The sequence below is a fragment of the Podarcis muralis genome, chromosome 6 (assembly GCF_964188315.1).
Source record: "Podarcis muralis chromosome 6, rPodMur119.hap1.1, whole genome shotgun sequence".
NCBI classification, from domain to species: domain Eukaryota; kingdom Metazoa; phylum Chordata; class Lepidosauria; order Squamata; family Lacertidae; genus Podarcis; species Podarcis muralis.
The window spans coordinates 35,497,858-35,516,076 of NC_135660.1; the positions used below are offsets into that span (position 1 = coordinate 35,497,858).

At 44.1% G+C, this 18,219-nt stretch overlaps 1 protein-coding gene across 2 annotated transcripts in view; it reads left to right on the forward strand.

Moving 5' to 3' along the window:
• SNED1 (sushi, nidogen and EGF like domains 1) overlaps positions 1–18,219 on the forward strand; it is a 75,351-nt gene that overhangs the window by 53,791 nt on the left and 3,341 nt on the right. For both annotated transcript variants that reach the window (XM_028730979.2, XM_077929957.1), the window contains 14 exons: positions 669–782; positions 2,175–2,288; positions 2,483–2,596; positions 3,838–4,134; positions 7,426–7,609; positions 9,926–10,038; positions 11,159–11,437; positions 12,612–12,756; positions 12,894–12,976; positions 13,068–13,169; positions 15,037–15,153; positions 16,815–16,902; positions 17,503–17,586; positions 17,884–17,914. In XM_028730979.2, the coding sequence (XP_028586812.2) occupies positions 669–782; positions 2,175–2,288; positions 2,483–2,596; positions 3,838–4,134; positions 7,426–7,609; positions 9,926–10,038; positions 11,159–11,437; positions 12,612–12,756; positions 12,894–12,976; positions 13,068–13,169; positions 15,037–15,153; positions 16,815–16,902; positions 17,503–17,586; positions 17,884–17,905 (1,856 nt within the window). In that variant the 3' untranslated portion in view covers positions 17,906–17,914. The remainder of the gene's footprint in view (positions 1–668; positions 783–2,174; positions 2,289–2,482; positions 2,597–3,837; positions 4,135–7,425; positions 7,610–9,925; positions 10,039–11,158; positions 11,438–12,611; positions 12,757–12,893; positions 12,977–13,067; positions 13,170–15,036; positions 15,154–16,814; positions 16,903–17,502; positions 17,587–17,883; positions 17,915–18,219) is intronic.

Here is an 18,219-nt window from a genome sequence, read left to right on the forward strand (position 1 = left end):
GCTTTATGCAGAGGTGCTACCTTTGTAGGGTTTCTTCCCAGCAACAATAAAATAGCCTCTTACCCTGGTGTTAGGGCCCTTTTGGTGAATCCTGTGTGCTGTTACCAGGCAAGACTATATCTGTTAATGAAATGATAATTGTAAAGCATCATTTGGTGAAGTACCATATTTTTCTATGTATAAGATGCCCCCATGTATAAGATGCCCCCTATTTTGGGGGACTCCAAATTAAGAAAACACCCCTCAGCACTACCCGTGTATAAGACGAGCCCCAATTTTAAACCTACTTTTTTGGTTTAAAAAAAATCACCTACTCTTATACACAGAAAAATACAGTAATTGCTGTATAAATGTTTGACATCAAACCTCCCTGCAACCCATTTGCTCTTTGCAAAAATAAATATTAATTAATGTACTGTAAACAACACTTACACCATCATATAGCTACAGCTGCCAAGAGTTAAAATTATCTTGCTTCTCCCCTCTTCCTGCTCCACTATTTTTGCAGAATTAAAACTGTTTTGCCACAACAGAGTTTGAGACGAGGAAGAAAAACATAAAGTTCTCCACTTTCTACCCCATTACTGCTGGTTTTCTACCTTTGATAGTGTTGTTGTGCTGATGAAGTCACTGTACTGCTCCCCCTCTCCCTTCTGCATTCTCTACAGAGATTGATGAATGCCTGTCTGATCCATGCAAGAATGGTGGGACCTGCACAGATCGACCAGGATCCTTTGCCTGTCATTGTCCTGAGGGTTTCATTGGAACTCAGTGTGAAACGGGTAAATAGTCTGTTGACCCTTCTTGGAACTTCTATCACTACTTCCTACTAGCAATTCAAGATCACTGGAATCTCCCAAATATCCTTAAGCTGCTCCATCTGTTCCGCTGGTACTAACATATCCCACTTTCTTTTAGCATAAATTTCTTAATATTGGTAACAGTTCAAAGGTTCTAAGGCAAAACCATAGAAAGAGGTTATTCTTGGAAAACCTGAGTTATTTTCTTTAACCAATTCAGCTGCCATAGGCTATGTGAGCCTCACAGCCTATGTGGGCATAACAGTAGTCGTACGGAAGTTAACATTGCTCTAACCCATAGAAAATGCTATTTAAAGACCTTTCTAACTCAGAAGGTTTCAGATGGCATGGTGTCATGCACTAGCTGGCTAATACACATTATCAACTTTAAAAAATAGCAAGGTTGTTCTTTTCCTCAATTCAGACCAAAGCTGGCTTGCGGGGGAATCATCCAAATTCTGCATTTCATTATAGAATAGATACAGGATAGATATGGATTGTGGCTAATGTTGTAGATAGGAGTGTGTACGCAGCCAAGGTCTCCCCGTGGAAGCAACTCATCTGTAGTGAGTGGCTATGGTCTAATAAGCGGTCATAGCTGTCAACTTACGGATTTGAAAATAAGGGACCAGCAACCTCAAAAATAAGGGATCAGCAGCCAAAATAAGGGATTTTAGTCAGCCAGCAGCCAAACGAAGCCTCAAGCGGTGGTTCTCACAGCACAGCAACCCAGCAAAGGGGATACAGCAAGCAAAACCACCATTACCTCTCTGCTGGGAAGTGCTGAGCAAAGGCGAGTCCCCAGGCAATGCAGCCGATTTGATCGGCACAAGGCATGCAAGCTCCACCCCCCAGTCGTTCTTAGACTCCTTATTGGGTGAGCAACGCAGCCAAGCAACACAGTTGGAGCCTGGCCGGCAGGGAGGGAGGGAGAGGAGCTGCTTCCTTTGAAACTCGGGAAATTTAAGGGACATCCTCAATCCGGGACAGCAGCGGGAAATGGCGCTGGGATAAGGGAGTTTCCCGCCAAATAAGGAACAGTTGACAGCTATGTAAGCGGTATGCAAAAATCTTGAACAGGAAATTCTGTAACTCAGAAGTAAATGGTTTCATGCTGCATGTAAGCAGCAATTAGATAGGCTTAAGGAAACATGCCACCATCTATCTTGAATTTCATCCGCTGATTTCATATTTACCAGGGAGATTAATATACTGTGCAGATGGATGGCCCCAGGGAGGGTTTTCACATGAGCTAATGCACTGTACTACAGCAGGCATCTTTGCAAGGGATTCTCCACCAGATGCAGAGTCATCCTCTTAATTCCATGTGACACCTCCTACAGATATCTGAGTGAGTGTATTTATGCCCTCCAGAAGTGGATGCCTGTGAATCAAACCCTTGTCGGAACGGAGGAGATTGCGAAAATTACAGTGGCTCCTACCTGTGTGTCTGCCCAGAGGGCTTCTTTGGCTACCATTGTGAAATAGGTAAGCTGATATAGAATGGGAGCACACGTAGTACATGCAGAGGTTCTTAGTAGCCTTTTAAGAAAGGTAGATTCAGTTAAAAAAAAGAAGATCAGTATTTAGTCTGATCCTCTCCTGACATATTTTCCTAAGGGAGCCTGCACTGTCTTGAAGAACCACTGTTCTGAACTGTTCATTTTGCACTTCTTCCCCAGCTAGTGACCCCTGTTTCTCCAACCCCTGTGGGAGCAGAGGCTACTGCCTGCCCAGTAACGGATCTCACATCTGTACCTGCAAAGTGGGCTATACCGGCAACAACTGTGAGAAAGGTAAAAAAGCCATTTCCATAGTTGTCTGAAATAGAGTCATTGCTAACCATGCTGATCCCAGAAAATGGTAGACATATAGCAGGCAATAAAATCCTTTTAAAATAGGTTGGGGTTTTTTAATTGAGTTTTTCAAAATGAGTAACATCACTTTTTATATTTTACATATAACAGTAATAAACTACAAAAGAAAAGGAAGAAAAACACACCATTCAAACCGACATTGTATTTTACAAAACACAAAGCAAACCTATTCAGAAGGTGATTAAAATCAGCATCAGCTTAAAAGAACTAAAACACATGCAACTTCTATATGTCTAAACATGCAACTTCTATTTTTTCTAAACAAAAAATGTTTTCGTCAGGCACCAAAAAGAAAAGAATAAAGTGAAGGTGCCTGCCAGATGTCAATAGTCAGGGATTTCTAAAGTGTAGTAGGTGATGCCACATGAAAAGACCAATTTCTTACAAATGCAGAACAAGTATTACATGGCACCTTAACACTGCCAGTTTCACAGATCAAATCAGCTGAATGGGCATATATGGTGTAAGGCAATCCCAGAAGTAAACTGGTCCCAAGCTGTGAAGGGCTTCATATATGTTTGTTGAAAGTTGGGTTACTTTGGTGATTCTTGTCCAGTTGAACTGAACTGAAACCAGAAGAGAATATCATTCAAGGATCCAGTGCTAGATCTTAAGAGTCAAATGAGTAAACTAATGAGAGCCAAGGGCCCACAGAACCTTGCTGTAGCATTATTACCCAGTATGAATGCTTATCAAGAACTTATTCCCACTGTGGCAAAGTAGACGAGCACATTCCCATCTGTTGTGCTCATAATGCACCATGTGATGTGGATTCTCTTTGCATACTCAGTATCCCCTCAAAAAAGTTATGAAAGTTAATGCAGTTCAGAATTCCATATTTGAAACACAGCATGTTTAACACTAGCAGTCTGCCAGTCTTACCTTAATATATTAAGTTTATATTAATCATAAACTATTCATTCCCCAACCTTGGGTCCCCAGGTATTATTGGACTTCAGTTCCCATCATCCTTGACCACGCTGGGTGGGAAAGATGGGGGTTGGAATCCAACAGCAACTGGAGACCCAAGATTGGGGAAGGCTGCCTTACCTGCTTCCTCTTGTATGAAAAATACGATAATGAGATGAGGGAGGGAGAGAATTCTGTTTGTTAACATGTATTATGCTTCCTTTTCTTTTGTTTGCATTGACACCCTGAAGAGCTGCTGCCACCAACGTCATTAAAGGTGGAAAAGGTGGAGGAGACAGGGCTGACAATCTCTTGGCGCCCTCCCATGGACCCGGCTGCCAAGCAAATGATTGATGGCTACGCCGTGACGTACGTATCCTTCGACGGCTCTTACCGCTGGACTGATTATGTGGACCGAAGCCGTGCTGCCCACCATTTGCGGGCACTAGCCTCCGGCAAAGCCTACAATATTTCTGTCTTTTCAGTCAAACGCAAATCGAACAACAAGAATGATATCAGCAGGCCCGTCATGCTCGTCACTCGTACTAGTGAGTAGCTCATTCAGCGGGATAGAGTGGTGGGTGCAGAAATGCCTGGCTCCAGCAGTGAGGCAACTGTGTTTGCAGGTCTCTTTCAGACCCATAGAGGCACACAGCACGTTTCCCAAGCAATATGGAACAACAGAGCACAATGTCTTTTGTTTATAAGAGGAGTTTCTTCCCTACCAATCCGGTGTCATTGCTGTCGCACAACAAATTAAGATTATGTATTCAAAACACAAAAACATTGGCCTGCACCCATGAATTTCCACTCCCCCACCCCCGGTACTTGTTCTCCTGCAGTGGCATCTATAGAAGTAAAAGTTGCTGTTAAAAAAAAATATGTAGTGGAAGTTGCATCTCCAAAACAAAACGATTGCCACATCCCACACAATTGTCACTCGAGAAACATTTGTAGAAGAGCATCTTGTTTCTCAGTGTCTACTAATCCTTTAAGTATATTGATGTAATAGAGTCCAGAAGAGGCTAAATTGCTTGGATTTTGCTTTAGGTGCATAGCAAATATTTTAAAAGGAAGAAGGAGGAAAAAGCGAAGGGGAAAATGCAATATCCATTCCCATTAACATGAAGAATCCAACAATCCATTAAAAAGTTAAGAATGATGCATCAGACTTACTTTAACATGCATTTATATAAGCCACTGAAATTGGTGTCCAAATGAGGTTGTTGATTATAAGATACATTCAGATGTCAAAATGGACATAAGATCTTCAGACCACTAATAAATGGTGGGTATTTGGGTTTTTCTAGTGCTTGTTCCTTGACAGCACTGTATGCCTAGCTTCCTTCACTAAAGGTCCTAAGCCATCAGTAGTGGTCTCTGAACTATATGTAATAGCTGACTTTTTTATTTATCTTTTTTAAGCATAGAATTTCTAAGAAAAGGGATAAAAAATATAGTGGAATCACAACAGCTGATAATTCCTGTATTTAACAGTGATGCTCGTTTGGAATGTATGTTTGCTCAAAGTGGAGTCCTGGCGGGCAAAGGAAATTCCATCTAATCAGAGAGTATGATTGAATTTCTTTTTTTTCTTTTTTTTTTGGTAGGGAAAACAGATGCCAACAAAATGACAAATGATCTTGGGGAAGATCTGCTTGCACTCTCTCTCCCCCCCACTTTCAATTTTACTGAATGCTCCCCACCACCACCACCAACGCCTCTCTAGACTTTAACAAAACATGCAAGGAGAATTCAGTAAAATTGAAAGACAGCATATTGAAACCTGATGAAAGAAGAGGATTTTATGCTCTTATAACCTGCAACAAGATAATGATTAAAAGCAAAAGGAGAGGTGAAGCAGAAATTTTATATTAGGTAATGAGACTGCCCTGAGAGATGTTGCAAACAATAGACATTTTTTCCTAGAGGAGGGAAAATATCTCTGCCTCAAGGGCATGAATGATAAAGCCAGAAAGAAACCACCCTGAGGGTAGATTTATTGCATAACTGTTATTATTTTACTCTGAAATTGTTAGTGATGCTCACTGTTTCGAAAGGACCAGATAGACCATTGTGCCAATCTCTTCTTCTATTGTGCTGTACATATTTCTTGTCAACCAGCTGAAGTTGGAGGCCTTTAATACAGAGCACACATTATACTTAAAACCAGGCTTCCTCAAACCTCGGCCCTCCAGATGTTTTGGCCTACAACTTCCATGATCCCTAGCTAGCAGGACCAGTGGTCAGGGATGATGGGAATTATAGTCTCAAAACATGTTTCCTGCTTGGCAGGGGGTTGGACTCGATGGCCCTTGTGGTCTATTCCAACTCTATGATTCTATGATTCTATGATCAGGAGGGCCGAGGTTGAGGAAGCCTGCTTAAAACCTCCTTACTGTAACATGTGTATATCCCATGAACTGTTGAGGAGCTGAGAGTCTCCCATCATTCACCATCAGAGACTTTTGCTGCTTTGTAATCCTTTAAGAATTATATGGAAAAGGCTTCACTGGTAGTTGTCCATTGTCAGTTTAGCCTGTAACAATCCATTACTTTAGGCATTTCCATATGCAAGTGTAGTTTCTCCCCCATGTCAGTTATGCCACTTTGTCAACCTTAATGGGATGGGGATTGCACTGTTTCACATGATGGAACTAACAGGATTGGTTGAGTGACACTGACTGAATCCTGGTGCACAGATAATTTATAGGAAACAGTGCTGCAGATTTGCCATTTGCATTCCTCTGTAGCCTTCTGTCTCTTTCTATAGCTTGTGGGATATTTGCATGCATATGATGTGTGTTACTCCCATACTAGTTAGCACCCTTTGCTTTTAACTTTCCTACTCACTTCTGCTTTAGTCCTACAGCATTAAATTGGCCACACAGGAAGCTGCCCATCTGGACGGAGCCTTAGTTCACAGATTTATACCATCGTGCTTTTTTTTAATGCTCTTGGGCAATCAGCTGGTAACACCACATCGGCAGATCTCAGTTTGACAAATCACTTAGCGTATTCACAGGAACATCTTGCTGTTACCAGTCAAGAACAAGCCAAACGCTTTACATGGTTCATACATAGCAAGCCCTTCATCTCCCTCACCACTATGAGGTTATATGGAGCTTGTAAATAGAAGAAATCATGCTTTGAATACGTATGGTGGCAGTGTCTGCTGAGAGAGCCTACCTTGATGTTTGGGGCATTCTGTGGTTTCTATAAATTGTAGGTTTATCCTGGCTATGCTAATCCTCTGTGTGATTTGGCATTAAAGCTCTTTTAGGTAGGGATTAGCTGTATTGGACTCTGCTGCATGGGAAGCATAACTCACCCTTCCTAGGCACTGCCATCCATGTGGGCTAAGGAGCTCAAGGTGGCATGCATGGTTCTCCTCCATTTTCTACTCACAGCAACCCGGAGAAACTATGACTGGTCCAACATCAACTCTATGGTTCTATCACCTAGTGAGCTTTATGGCTGAGTGGGGATTTGAACAATGGTCTCCCAGGCCCTACCCTTAACACTAACCACTACGCAACACCAGCTTTACTAAGTGACTGTGCCATATGGTATCTTATGGGTGACCCTTGAATGCAAAGAAGGGTCCCATGAGGTTGCAAGATGCCATGTCCTATACTCCCAGTAAGGGAGGGAGCCCTCTGCTGTAGAAGTCCTGCCAGAAAGCCCAGACTGACCCTTTTCTTCTGTAGGAAACTACTGAGATGAGAAGGAGGCCTCCAGCGGGGCGGGGCTCACCCACGAGGATCAAGTGAGTGTGTCACTGTCAAGTGGGGTGAGTCGTAACCGCCTCCTGCGTTTCCCCTCTCTCATCCTGCCAGGACCTCACCCAGTGGAGGGATTTGAAATTGCCAATGTGACTGCCACAACCATTACTGTGCAATGGGCTCTCCACAGGCTCAAGTACGCCACGGTCAGCAAGGTGCGTGTGTCCATACGGCAGCCGGATGATGTGGAGGATCGTGCTGTGGAGTTAAACAATACAGTGACAAAATACACATTCTGGTGAGCAAGAAGCAAGAGACTTTCTGGGGGTGGAGGGAGGGAGGTGGTGGTGGATGAAAGTAGGTCAGGTGGTGGCTTGTTACTTGGTCAGTCAGTGGTGCTGGGAGGCAATGAAGAACATAAGAGGACCTTGCTGGATTTGGCCATTGGCCTATCTAGCCCAGCGTCCTGTTCTCACAGTGGCCAACCAAATGCCTGTGGGAAACCCACAAGCAGGACTCAGTACAAGAGCACTCTCCCTTCCCTTGGTTTCCATTGTGGTCCTGAGCTATTTAAGGCTTTATAGGTCAAAACCAGCACTTTGAATTGGGCCCAGAAACTAATCAGCAGCCCATGCAATCAAGCCAGGATTGGTGTTATAATGCTCAAACAGTCTTCCCTGCTGAGCAACTTGGCTGCTGAATTTTGCACCAGCTGAAGTTTCCAAACTATCTTCAGAAGCTGCCCCAGTGTGTTGTAGTAATCTAACCTAGAGGTTACCAGAGTATAGACAACAGAATTTAGGCTATCCCTGTCCAGATAGGGGTGCAGCTGTGCTACCAAGCTGGTGGAGGGCACTCCGCACCACCAAGGCTACCTGATCCGCAAGCCACAGCAATGAATCCAGAAGTACCTCCAAGTTATATACCTGCTCCTTCAGAGGGTATGTAACCACATCAAGATCATGCCACCTCCCATCCATTTGGTCTAGGGAAATGCCCACTAACTGCCTCAGTCTTATCTGAATCAAGGCAAGACCACAGTCCAGCATATCCACATATACAGATGTAAGAAGTAGAGTTTTGTTTGACAATATACCGTACTTCAAAGCATCAGGTGACCCCACTCAACAATTTCATGTAGATGTTAAGCAGCATGGGGGATAAAATTGAACCCTGATGAACCCTCCATGGGGCTGAAGAGCACCCCCCAAATATCATCCTCTGGAAATGATAGTCAAAGTAGAACCAGAACCACTGCAAAGTAGTGCCACCAACTCAGGCAGCTGCTCCAGAAGGTTACCATGGTTGATGGTATTGAAAGCAACTGAGAGGTCAAGGAGAAATTAACAGGGACACCGTCTCTCTCTTGCCAGAGGTAATAATCAAAAAGGGTGACCAAGCAGTTTCTGTACCAAAACCAGGCCTAAACCCCGAATGAACTGGATCTAGAAAATCAGTTTCCTCCAAAAGCGCCTGGATCAGGTCTGTGACCACCTGCTCAATAACCTTAACCAAGAAAGGGAGAGTGGCAACTGGTCAGTAGTGACTTAACATTTTACCACGGCTGCCTTCAAGCAGGCAGGGACCACCCCCTCTTGCAAGGAGGCATTAATCACCTCTCTGGTCCAGGCAGCTGCTACTTTTTTATCAGCCAAGAGGGACAAGGGTCCAGAGTGCAAGTGGTCACCCTGATGGATCCACACACCTTGTCCTGATCCTTGGGCAAATGAAACACATGAAACACAACAAGACTAGACTGTACTCATAGAATCATAGAATCATAGAGTTGGAAGAGACCACAAGGGCCATCGAGTCCAACCCCCTGCCAAGCAGGAGACACCATCAGAGCACTCCTGACATATGGTTGTCAAGCCTCTGCTTAAAGACCTCCAAAGACGGAGACTCCACCACACTCCTTGGCAGCAAATTCCACTGTCAAACAGCTCTTACTGTCAGGAGGTTCTTCCTAATGTTTAGGTGGAATCTTCTTTCTTGTAGTTTGGATCCATTGCTCCGTGTCCGCTTCTCCCTCCTCTATATGACATCCTTTTATACTCTGGACACCTCTTGAGATTCATCTGTTCTAACAGCGGAGTCAATTGATTTTCTCCTCAAAATGCTTTGCAAACAAGTCACAGTGAGCTACTGTCGGTTCTGCTACTTCCTTTGGGCCAGACTGTACTACCTGGAAAAGCTCTGCCAGATGGCATAGTGAGGATGCAGTGGATGCAGCAATATATGGCTTCTTTGCTGCCTTCACTGCTACTGTTAGGCTAGATGATGAGCCCCCACCGGTGTTTTCTTCCACTCGCGTACAAGCCATCTCCCAGCTTGTTTCATTGCCCTGAGCTCCAGGGTATAACTTGAGACTCTTCAGTTAGAAAGAATTTGAGGCTCAGATGGGATGGAAAGGAATTTGGAATTGACATTGCTTTCAGGTATTTGCTTCATGCATTCAACAGCTCTCTGTGTGCAGTAGATATTTGTTCACATTTCTATCTGAGTGGGTAGTTTATGCAAGTCTCTGACTCAGCAGCAGTCAATAAGCTTGTTCTTTGTTCCCAAATCATAGCATCTGACTGAGACTTACCTAGCGTATCTAATCTTCCAACAGGGACCTTCAGCCAGGGCAGAAGTATCTTATTCACATGTGGACCTTGAGTGGCCTCAGTGCAGAAGACCATCCCACTGAGAGCTTTGCTACTGCACCCATCTACGTGTGGACACGTGAGTTTGATAGAAAATTCCCCGACTTGCTTCTTGCCTCCCCACCTTTACTGCCCACTAACCAACTTTTTAAAAGCACTTTTTCCCCTGTGGTGAATCGTACTTGGCCTGAGCATTAGGTTCAGAGTTGGAGCTCAAAATGCTTAAGGGAGAGTCAGGTACAAGAGTCCTATTTAACAACAAACTCCTATAAGGCTAGGTACCATACTACTTTTCATTAATATACGTTCAGAATAACTGAAAAGCTCTTTTCCATGTGTGTATATGTCCATTTTATATTTAATGTTGCACAACTGCAACTATCAAACTTTTTTTGCTGGGTTTTTGAAGCGCTTTAAGGAGGTACCTAGGGACGCAGGTGGCGCTGTGGGTAAAAGCCTCAGCGCCTAGGGCTTGCTGATCCAAAGGTCAGCGGTTTGAATCCCTGCGGCGGGGTGCGCTCCCGTTGCTCGGTCCCAGCGCCTGCCAACCTAGCAGTTCGAAAGCACCCCCAGGTGCAAGTAGATAAATAGGGACCGCTTACCAGCGGGAAGGTAAACGGCGTTCCGTGTGCTGCACTGGCTCGCCAGATGCAGCTTTGTCACGCTGGCCACGTGACCCGGAAGTGTCTCCGGACAGCGCTGGCCCCCGGCCTCTTGAGTGAGATGGGCGCACAACCCCAGAGTCTGTCAAGACTGGCCCGTACGGGCAGGGGTACCTTTACCTTTACCTTTAAGGAGGTACCTGCTAAATTTGGAAACTTCCTTTTGCAAGTGCAACTAGCATTCCTATGGTAGAGGGTTTTTCCCCCCTGCAGAGCTGTTACAGGCATCCTTTGGATAGTGCCTATGACAGTCCCTCCTTTGTGCCCATGTCTCTGAACAGTTTCTCTTTCTTCTCCGGGAACGCAATGCCTGTTTCCTGGTAGAATCCCAGTGTCCAAATAACAACTGAGCCACCCAGAGGCTTGCAGTAGCGTAAGAGGGTACCTTTGTTTAACCATTTGAGAAAGCATGGTGGAAAGAGAACAGTTCTGCCTCCAAGGGCTCCTTGCCCCTTGTTTCAACTGCCCAGCGGATGAGAAGAATAAAGGGCAATTGAAAGGAATTCCACATTGAACTTCTTCCTTCTCCCTGAACAGGACCTCTTCCTCCTAGAAACCTCACGGCATCCAGAGTCACAGCCACCTCTGTTCAGATGGTCTGGGAACAGCCCCTGGTTGGCACAGTGGAAGGTTACATCATCAATGTCACCACCAGTCAAAGTGTGAAGAGCCGCTACGTACCCAATGGGAAGCTATCTTCCTACACAGTGCGTGACCTGAACCCAGGTCAAAGATATCGCTTATCAGTGATGGCTGTTCAAAACACAGATCAAGGACAAGTAACTAGCGAGCCTGCCCACCTGTACATTACGGCCTGTAAGTCCAGCCTCCCATTCCCTATGTTCATAGCTTCCTGCAAGCCTTTTGTTTCTTTTGTAATATGACATTATGTGGGCCCTAGCCTCTTAGGATGTCAGCATGTATATTCAACATATCATCATATCAAGAGAGAAAGAGAGAGAGAGATCCATCTACAGCAAAAGATAGTGTTGGCCCATAGTGATTCTCTGTGATGAGGAATTTTCAAAGCGAGAGCAGAGAATACCCATTTTACATGCTGCTGCCCTGGGGATATGTGAATGAACAAGAAACAATTAATTACAAAATTAGAAAGGTCCTCTTTAACACCCTCCTTGCTTTTGCTCATTTCGAATTTAATATCCTTGCAGATATTAAGAGAGCAAGTAAATTGTGGTTTTTCAACAACAAAGCCAAGGAAGAGGGCTGAATCCAATTAGAATTGTGACCTTCGGAGGACTTAACCCATTCCCACAGTACTGTGCTGTCTGCTATTTTGTTGGTGTGGGAGCAGGGTCATTGAGAAATAAAACTACCACCACCACCGCATCAAAGCCTAATCATATCTACACACCCACTGCTGTAAATATTTTTAAGGGACTAGGAGATCCAGCTGGAGAGGGGTCTCCAAGGCAGATCTTATTATGTGGGCAGGTTCAAGTGTAAAGAGGCAGTCCCTGAGGTACTTGAGTCCTAAGCCATTTAGGGCTTTATAGGTCAATAGGTAAAGGTAAAGGGACCCCTGACCATTAGGTCCAGTCGTGGCCGACTCTGGGGTTGCGGTGCTCATCTCGCTTTACTGGCTGAGGGAGCTGGCGTACAGCTTCCGGGTCATGTGGCCAGCATGACTAAGCCGCTTCTGGCGAACCAGAGCAGTGCACAGAAACACCGTTTACCTTTCCTCCGGAGTGGTACCTATTTATCTACTTGCAATTTGACGTGCTTTCGAACTGCTAGGTTGGCAGGAGCAAGGACCGAGCAACGGGAGATAACCCCGTTGCGGGGATTCGAACCACCGACCTTCTGATTGGCAAGTCCTAGGCTCTGTGGTTTAACCCACAGCGCCACCCACATCCCTTATAGGTTAATAGACGTACCCTAAATTGTACCTGGAGAAGGAGTTGGTGTAGTTGTATTAAAGCTGGCATGATTCACTCAGTCCCAGTAAAACATAACCTTCTCTGGTCTGCAGTGCAGAAGGATGGCACCCCAGAAAGGCGCTGGAGCCAAACAGGGCATCCCCGTGTGCTGAGAAACCGGGTCCCACCGGCATTCCTGCCAGAACTGCGTCTGCTTGCTGATCACAATGCCCCTGAGGAACCCTCACAAGCACCTAGGTAAAGAATGGGGCTCAGTTGCCATGCAAAACAAAGCAGATTACACATTGTGACTCATGAGGTGCTGAAATCGGAGTATGTCAGTTCAGCTGACACTGTATGACAAATGGGAATGTCCAAGTGTTTTTCTTTTAAAGGTTTACAGAGCTAGTGGATGGCAGAGGGAGGATCACCACTAAATTCAGCAACTTGCCCAGTAGATCTGTCACTGTGAGAACACGTAAGTGCCCTTCATCCTCCCTACTTGTATTCTTTGTCTCCTAGCGGTGCACTAATCCTCAGGCTAAGGTATTGTTGGCTTCCTTTTCTAGAACCTGAGGCTCCCATGAAAGTGGAAGAAAATGGGGAGGAATCAACCAAACAGGTCAGCCAGGCACTCCACCTATCAGAACCTGAGAACAGCAAGAGGGAAAGTAAGTTTAAAGAGATAACGAGCATCTCTGGAATAATCCAGAAGTCAAAGATGGTACAAGGCCACACAAATAAAATGCACAAATAAAATATAAGTCTGCTAAAAATGAAAATACACTTAAAAGCCTGGGATAGCATCTTTGCCTGGCACCAAAAGAATAACAATGTTTGCAACAGGGGAATTCCACAAATGGGTCCACCTTCCACCGGAGAAACACGTCAAGGAACAGGCACTTTAGGGGAGAAATAGATTTGTTGTGATAATAATTAGGATTACTCTCTTTTTCTAATGAAATAGTAATTGCTGGATGAGCCTAGCTAGATATAGAACTTCTCTCCTTTTTATTATTTGTCATATACTCTCACTGCTACTTAAACCACCCGTCAGTCTAGTCTAGTGTTCTTTGATAGGATCTTACTGCTGTGAATTGAACAGTGGACCATGATCTTACTACTACTCAATCCAAATATATATATTGTCTAGTACATTTTTGTAGGCATAACACTAAGGAGGTTAAAGGAGGATATATTGCTGCTGTATGTGTAATCCTGAACGATATACACAGGGATTGAGTATTGGTCTCTGTATATACCCTGATGGGATGTCATGTGGACCGTAAACTACACTAACAAATCGAACAAAAAATGGGCCATGTCTGATCAGTAGTGACGTTCACAAGGATATAGAAAGGAACAGCAAGATAAAATTATACATAGCCTGTTAAACAGTAATAAGCTTCTGTTTTAATAGATACACATGTATGGATGTGCACATGTATTTGTCATTAACAATAAAGTGCACTTCTTGAATACTGTTTTCTTCTGCAAGAAAATTGTCTCTTAGGTGACAAGTTATCTTGGGGACACTTCACAGACAGTTCTAAGTTTTAGCTGGAGCAAGGGGAGAATCTTTCCAGTAACTAAGAACTAGAGATTGTTTCTTTTGATGTGTACATTACATCACACTTTTCACCTCTAGCAAACAGGTTTTATATTGTTTAAAAAACCCACAATAGAAGTATGTGTGCGCGCGCAAATGACTTTTTACTTTCTCAAACACTTTTTTTTACTCCTGCTTTTTTCCAACTAGCATGTGGGTAAACTAGTCATATACAAGGTTGTTCTCTGGCTTGGTGGACTAACTCATGATCCCAGCTTGGGCACTTGCATGGTTGGCTACAGTAAATGATTGCAGTTGACAATTCCCACCCTCACCTAAAGATTTGACATAATAATGAACCATCAGAGGAGTTTCCCAGCCCCTGCAGGATCCCATGGCTCACTCCTGTACACAGGACAGACATACTTGCAAGTAACTGTGAAGAAAGCTAAGCAACTTGCCTTTGATTCACCTACTCTCAAATCTGAATGCTAGCTCCCATTTTCCTTTCTAACATAAGTAAGACACAGTACTCTGCCTGTTGCCTGGAAGTACTATTGATGCATGCTTTAACTGTTGAGTGCAAATTCCAGGATATCTTCCTTTATGCAGCCATATAAATTTTCCCTTGGCTTTTTTGCTGGCCCATGTAGAACCAGCATGGATAGCTGGCTCGGGTGATTATCTGATGTTTCCTTCCTTTATGGTCTTGATTTATGGGTTACTACTAAAATGAGGCTGCATTTTTAAGCTGTATTTTAAGCCATATTTTAATTGTTTGTTGTTGCTGTTCTCTATTACATTTTATTGTAATTTATATTTGTAATTTATTTATTTACTGTAATTTATATTATATTTGGTGTTAGCCACCCTGAGCCTGGCCCTGGCCGGGGAGGGCAGGGTATTATTATTATTATTATTATTATTATTATTGTTGTTATTATTATCATCATCATCATCATCATGATTATCATCCCTTTCATCACCAGGTGGCAAGCAGAATTGTTCCATAAACTTCTGCCAAAACGGGGGGACCTGTGTTGCTGGCCCAGAGTCTTATCACTGCGATTGCAATCCTGGATTCAAGGGCAGACAATGTGAACTAGGTGAGTTAAGAACAACACAGGCTTCTCTGGACTCTCCTAATGGTATGATACTATGTGTGCTTCCAGATGTGGATGATTTTTAATTGTTTAGTCAATCTTGACCTTCCTCCTAAAGGAGCCCAGGGCATCAAACGGTGAAGTGATAAAACAAGTGATAAAATAATACAATTAAAAACAGAAAAGTTAAAATTTTAAAAACAACTAAAAACATGTGTATATTAGTAGCACCCAGTTGTTCCTGCTCTACTGCAAGTAGAAGAGCAACTCTAATTCCAGACTTTACACTCTGCAGCCAAGTGGGCAACCCTCCCTTTTCCCAGTGTGTATGCCATACAAAGGGACTGTGGGTTGGTGGTTCCTGTATCTGGGAGACCGGCCAGTTGCCTATTCTGGATGGAGTTCCCTCAGAAAGAAGAGTTTTGGGGTGCTTCTGGGTCCATCTTTGTCTGGACGCTCTGGTTGCCTCAGTAGCTAGGAGTGCCTTTTACCAGCTACAGCTGGCATGACAGCTACAGCTCTTTGTGGACAGGGTTAGTCTGGCCACAGTAATTCATGCAATGGTAACATCAAGGCTCAATTATCACACTATTTCACTACCTTGGGCCTGTTCTGGAGGCTCTAGCTAGTGCAAAACGCTGCACCCAGCCTGTTGATTAACGAAAACACTTCATGCAGTGCATAGTCAAACTACAGAGCTTGCTCCCCCAGGAGGCAGTGATGGCCACCAACCTGGATGGCTGTAAAAGAGAACTAGACAAATTCATGGAGGAGAGGGCTATCAGTGGCTACTAGGCAGGAGTGTCAGCTTGGTCCCCCTGCCATGGGTGCCATGCAGCATGAATGGCCCTGGCACCAAAATCTGTGGGTGCCCAGCCCCTTCATGGGGAATTTTGTGGGTGCTCAGGCCCCCAGGGAGTTGGCACCTATGCTACTAGGCATGATGGCTATGCTGTACCTCCACAGCTGGAGGCAGCAATGCTTCTGAATACCAGTTGCTGGAAACCAAAGGATGGGAGAGTGCTCTTATGCTCCCTGGTTTCTAGCTGGCTAACCTTATACTCTTTATGTTGATGAGGAGAGACCACTGCCAGCAGATAACTTCAGTGCTCAAAAGGTTGGGCTGGCTGTCCATAGGATACTGGGAACAGGTTCAAGGTTCGTTATTAATTTACAAGGCCCTTAACAACTTGAGTGTAGGGTAACTCAGGGACTGCCTGATCCCTTAGATTCCTGCTTGATCACTGAGGTCTTTGAAGGGGTCGCTGTTAGTGGTCCCCTGTGGCTCAGATGTATAGCTTGTAACTACAAGGAGCCATGTGTTCATGATGGAGGGCCCAGTTTTATGGAGCTCCCTTCCAGTTTAGCTGAGAGAGGCCTCTTCTCTGTTGAACTTCTGGCGCTTACTGAAGACGTCAAGATTTCTTTGATTATGGGAATAACAGTGCTCTCTCCTTCCAAACTGTTGGTTTAATGAGTCTGCTTATCTCCGTTCACTCACCAGCACTTGGGGCAGGAATGTATTTAAAAGGCATTGGTTCTAAGTCAACCTGCCTTTGCATAATAGGAATATTTAACAAGTATTAGAAATTGGACTTGAAATATCTCTCTGTGCTTATTATAGTCCTCCCTCCTTCCCTAACCATGCCAATTTCTCTCTTCAGCCTGCAAGAAGGTGCCTCAGTCTTGTACTCGGCTTTACTCAGAAACCAAATCCTTTCCAGTCTGGGAAGGAGGTGTCTGTCATTATCTGTAAGTACTGTCTCACAGAACATTAATTCAGAGATCAAATTAGCTCTCAGTCCCATTTTGATAGATAGGGCCTTGCACATTCCATTTTTGTTGTCCTGCTATTAATCCCCATACACAGCAATTTAAAAGTACATGAACATCTGAAAATACAAAGAATTTTGTGAATTAAATATTCCCTGTTCTATCAAAAAAATGGTTTCTAGGATCCTAGAGAGGAGGCAGGAATAAACGTGGACAGTAAGCCAACTGAAGTTTGTAGTGCAGACATACACAAATGGTTGCAGAATGTGATTGCTGTGCAGCTTCTAAGATGTGATAGATCATGAATGATGCAAATGGTGAGCAACTCAGGGAATGGTGAGGAACTCATAATTTGGCTGCCGGTGGTTTTGGAGTGGCGGGCACTTGGGGGAAGATAGGAACTTGAGGATATACAAATGTCCATTTAGTGCTGGAGGTTTCTCTGTCAAAGTAGGAATGTTGGTGGAAATTAGGGAGGTCCAAGCTATGTGAGAGGTTCACAACCAACATACTGTTCAACTGTAGCCAAGCAGACTTTTCATCATTCCTACTCTTATCTTGCATTTGCTGTTGTGGTAGATACAAGAGGATCTACAAAGTGCACCAGGATGTCTGCTACAAGGAGAGCTGTGAGAGCACTGTTTCAAATAAGGCACACAGCAGGTAAAGGAATGTTGGTGGCTTTGTGGGAAGTCATAGCTGTGGGGGAAACCCTTGGAATGCAATATCCAACTCCTGATTTCTGACATTACTGATGGTTTAGGTTAGCAGCAACCATCTAATCTTGATGTTAACTTATGGGTTTAGACCGCTGGAGTGTGATCATTTAACTCAGTCAATATTATTGCTACTTTAATTCTGCTGCCATTGCCCAACATGCTGCTGGAGCAAAGTAGCATTCAGAACAAGCAGAGTATGTTTGAATGTTTTATAGATTTAACCTTCTCTTGTTTGTTTCAGAAAACAAAGTAACAGACACTGAAGCCATATAGTAAGTATCTTTGCAGGAAAATATAGGGAATGAGGGCTCCATAAACCTCTGTGCTGGATAAACCACAGAACAGGGTTAAGGAATCTGTGGCTCTTCAGTAGTTGGCTGCAACTCCCATCCCCGAGCATTGACCTTGCTGGCTGGAGCTGATGGGAGCTGAAGTCTTAACAATAGAAGAGGACCATAGCTTCCCCAGCCCTGCTAGAGTTAGGGGTCTTGTAAGGAACAAGTTACCTAGAATCTCACTGGGTGGGACATATCCTTTATCCTGCTACTTGTATCAAATTCCTTTTGAAAAGTTCCCA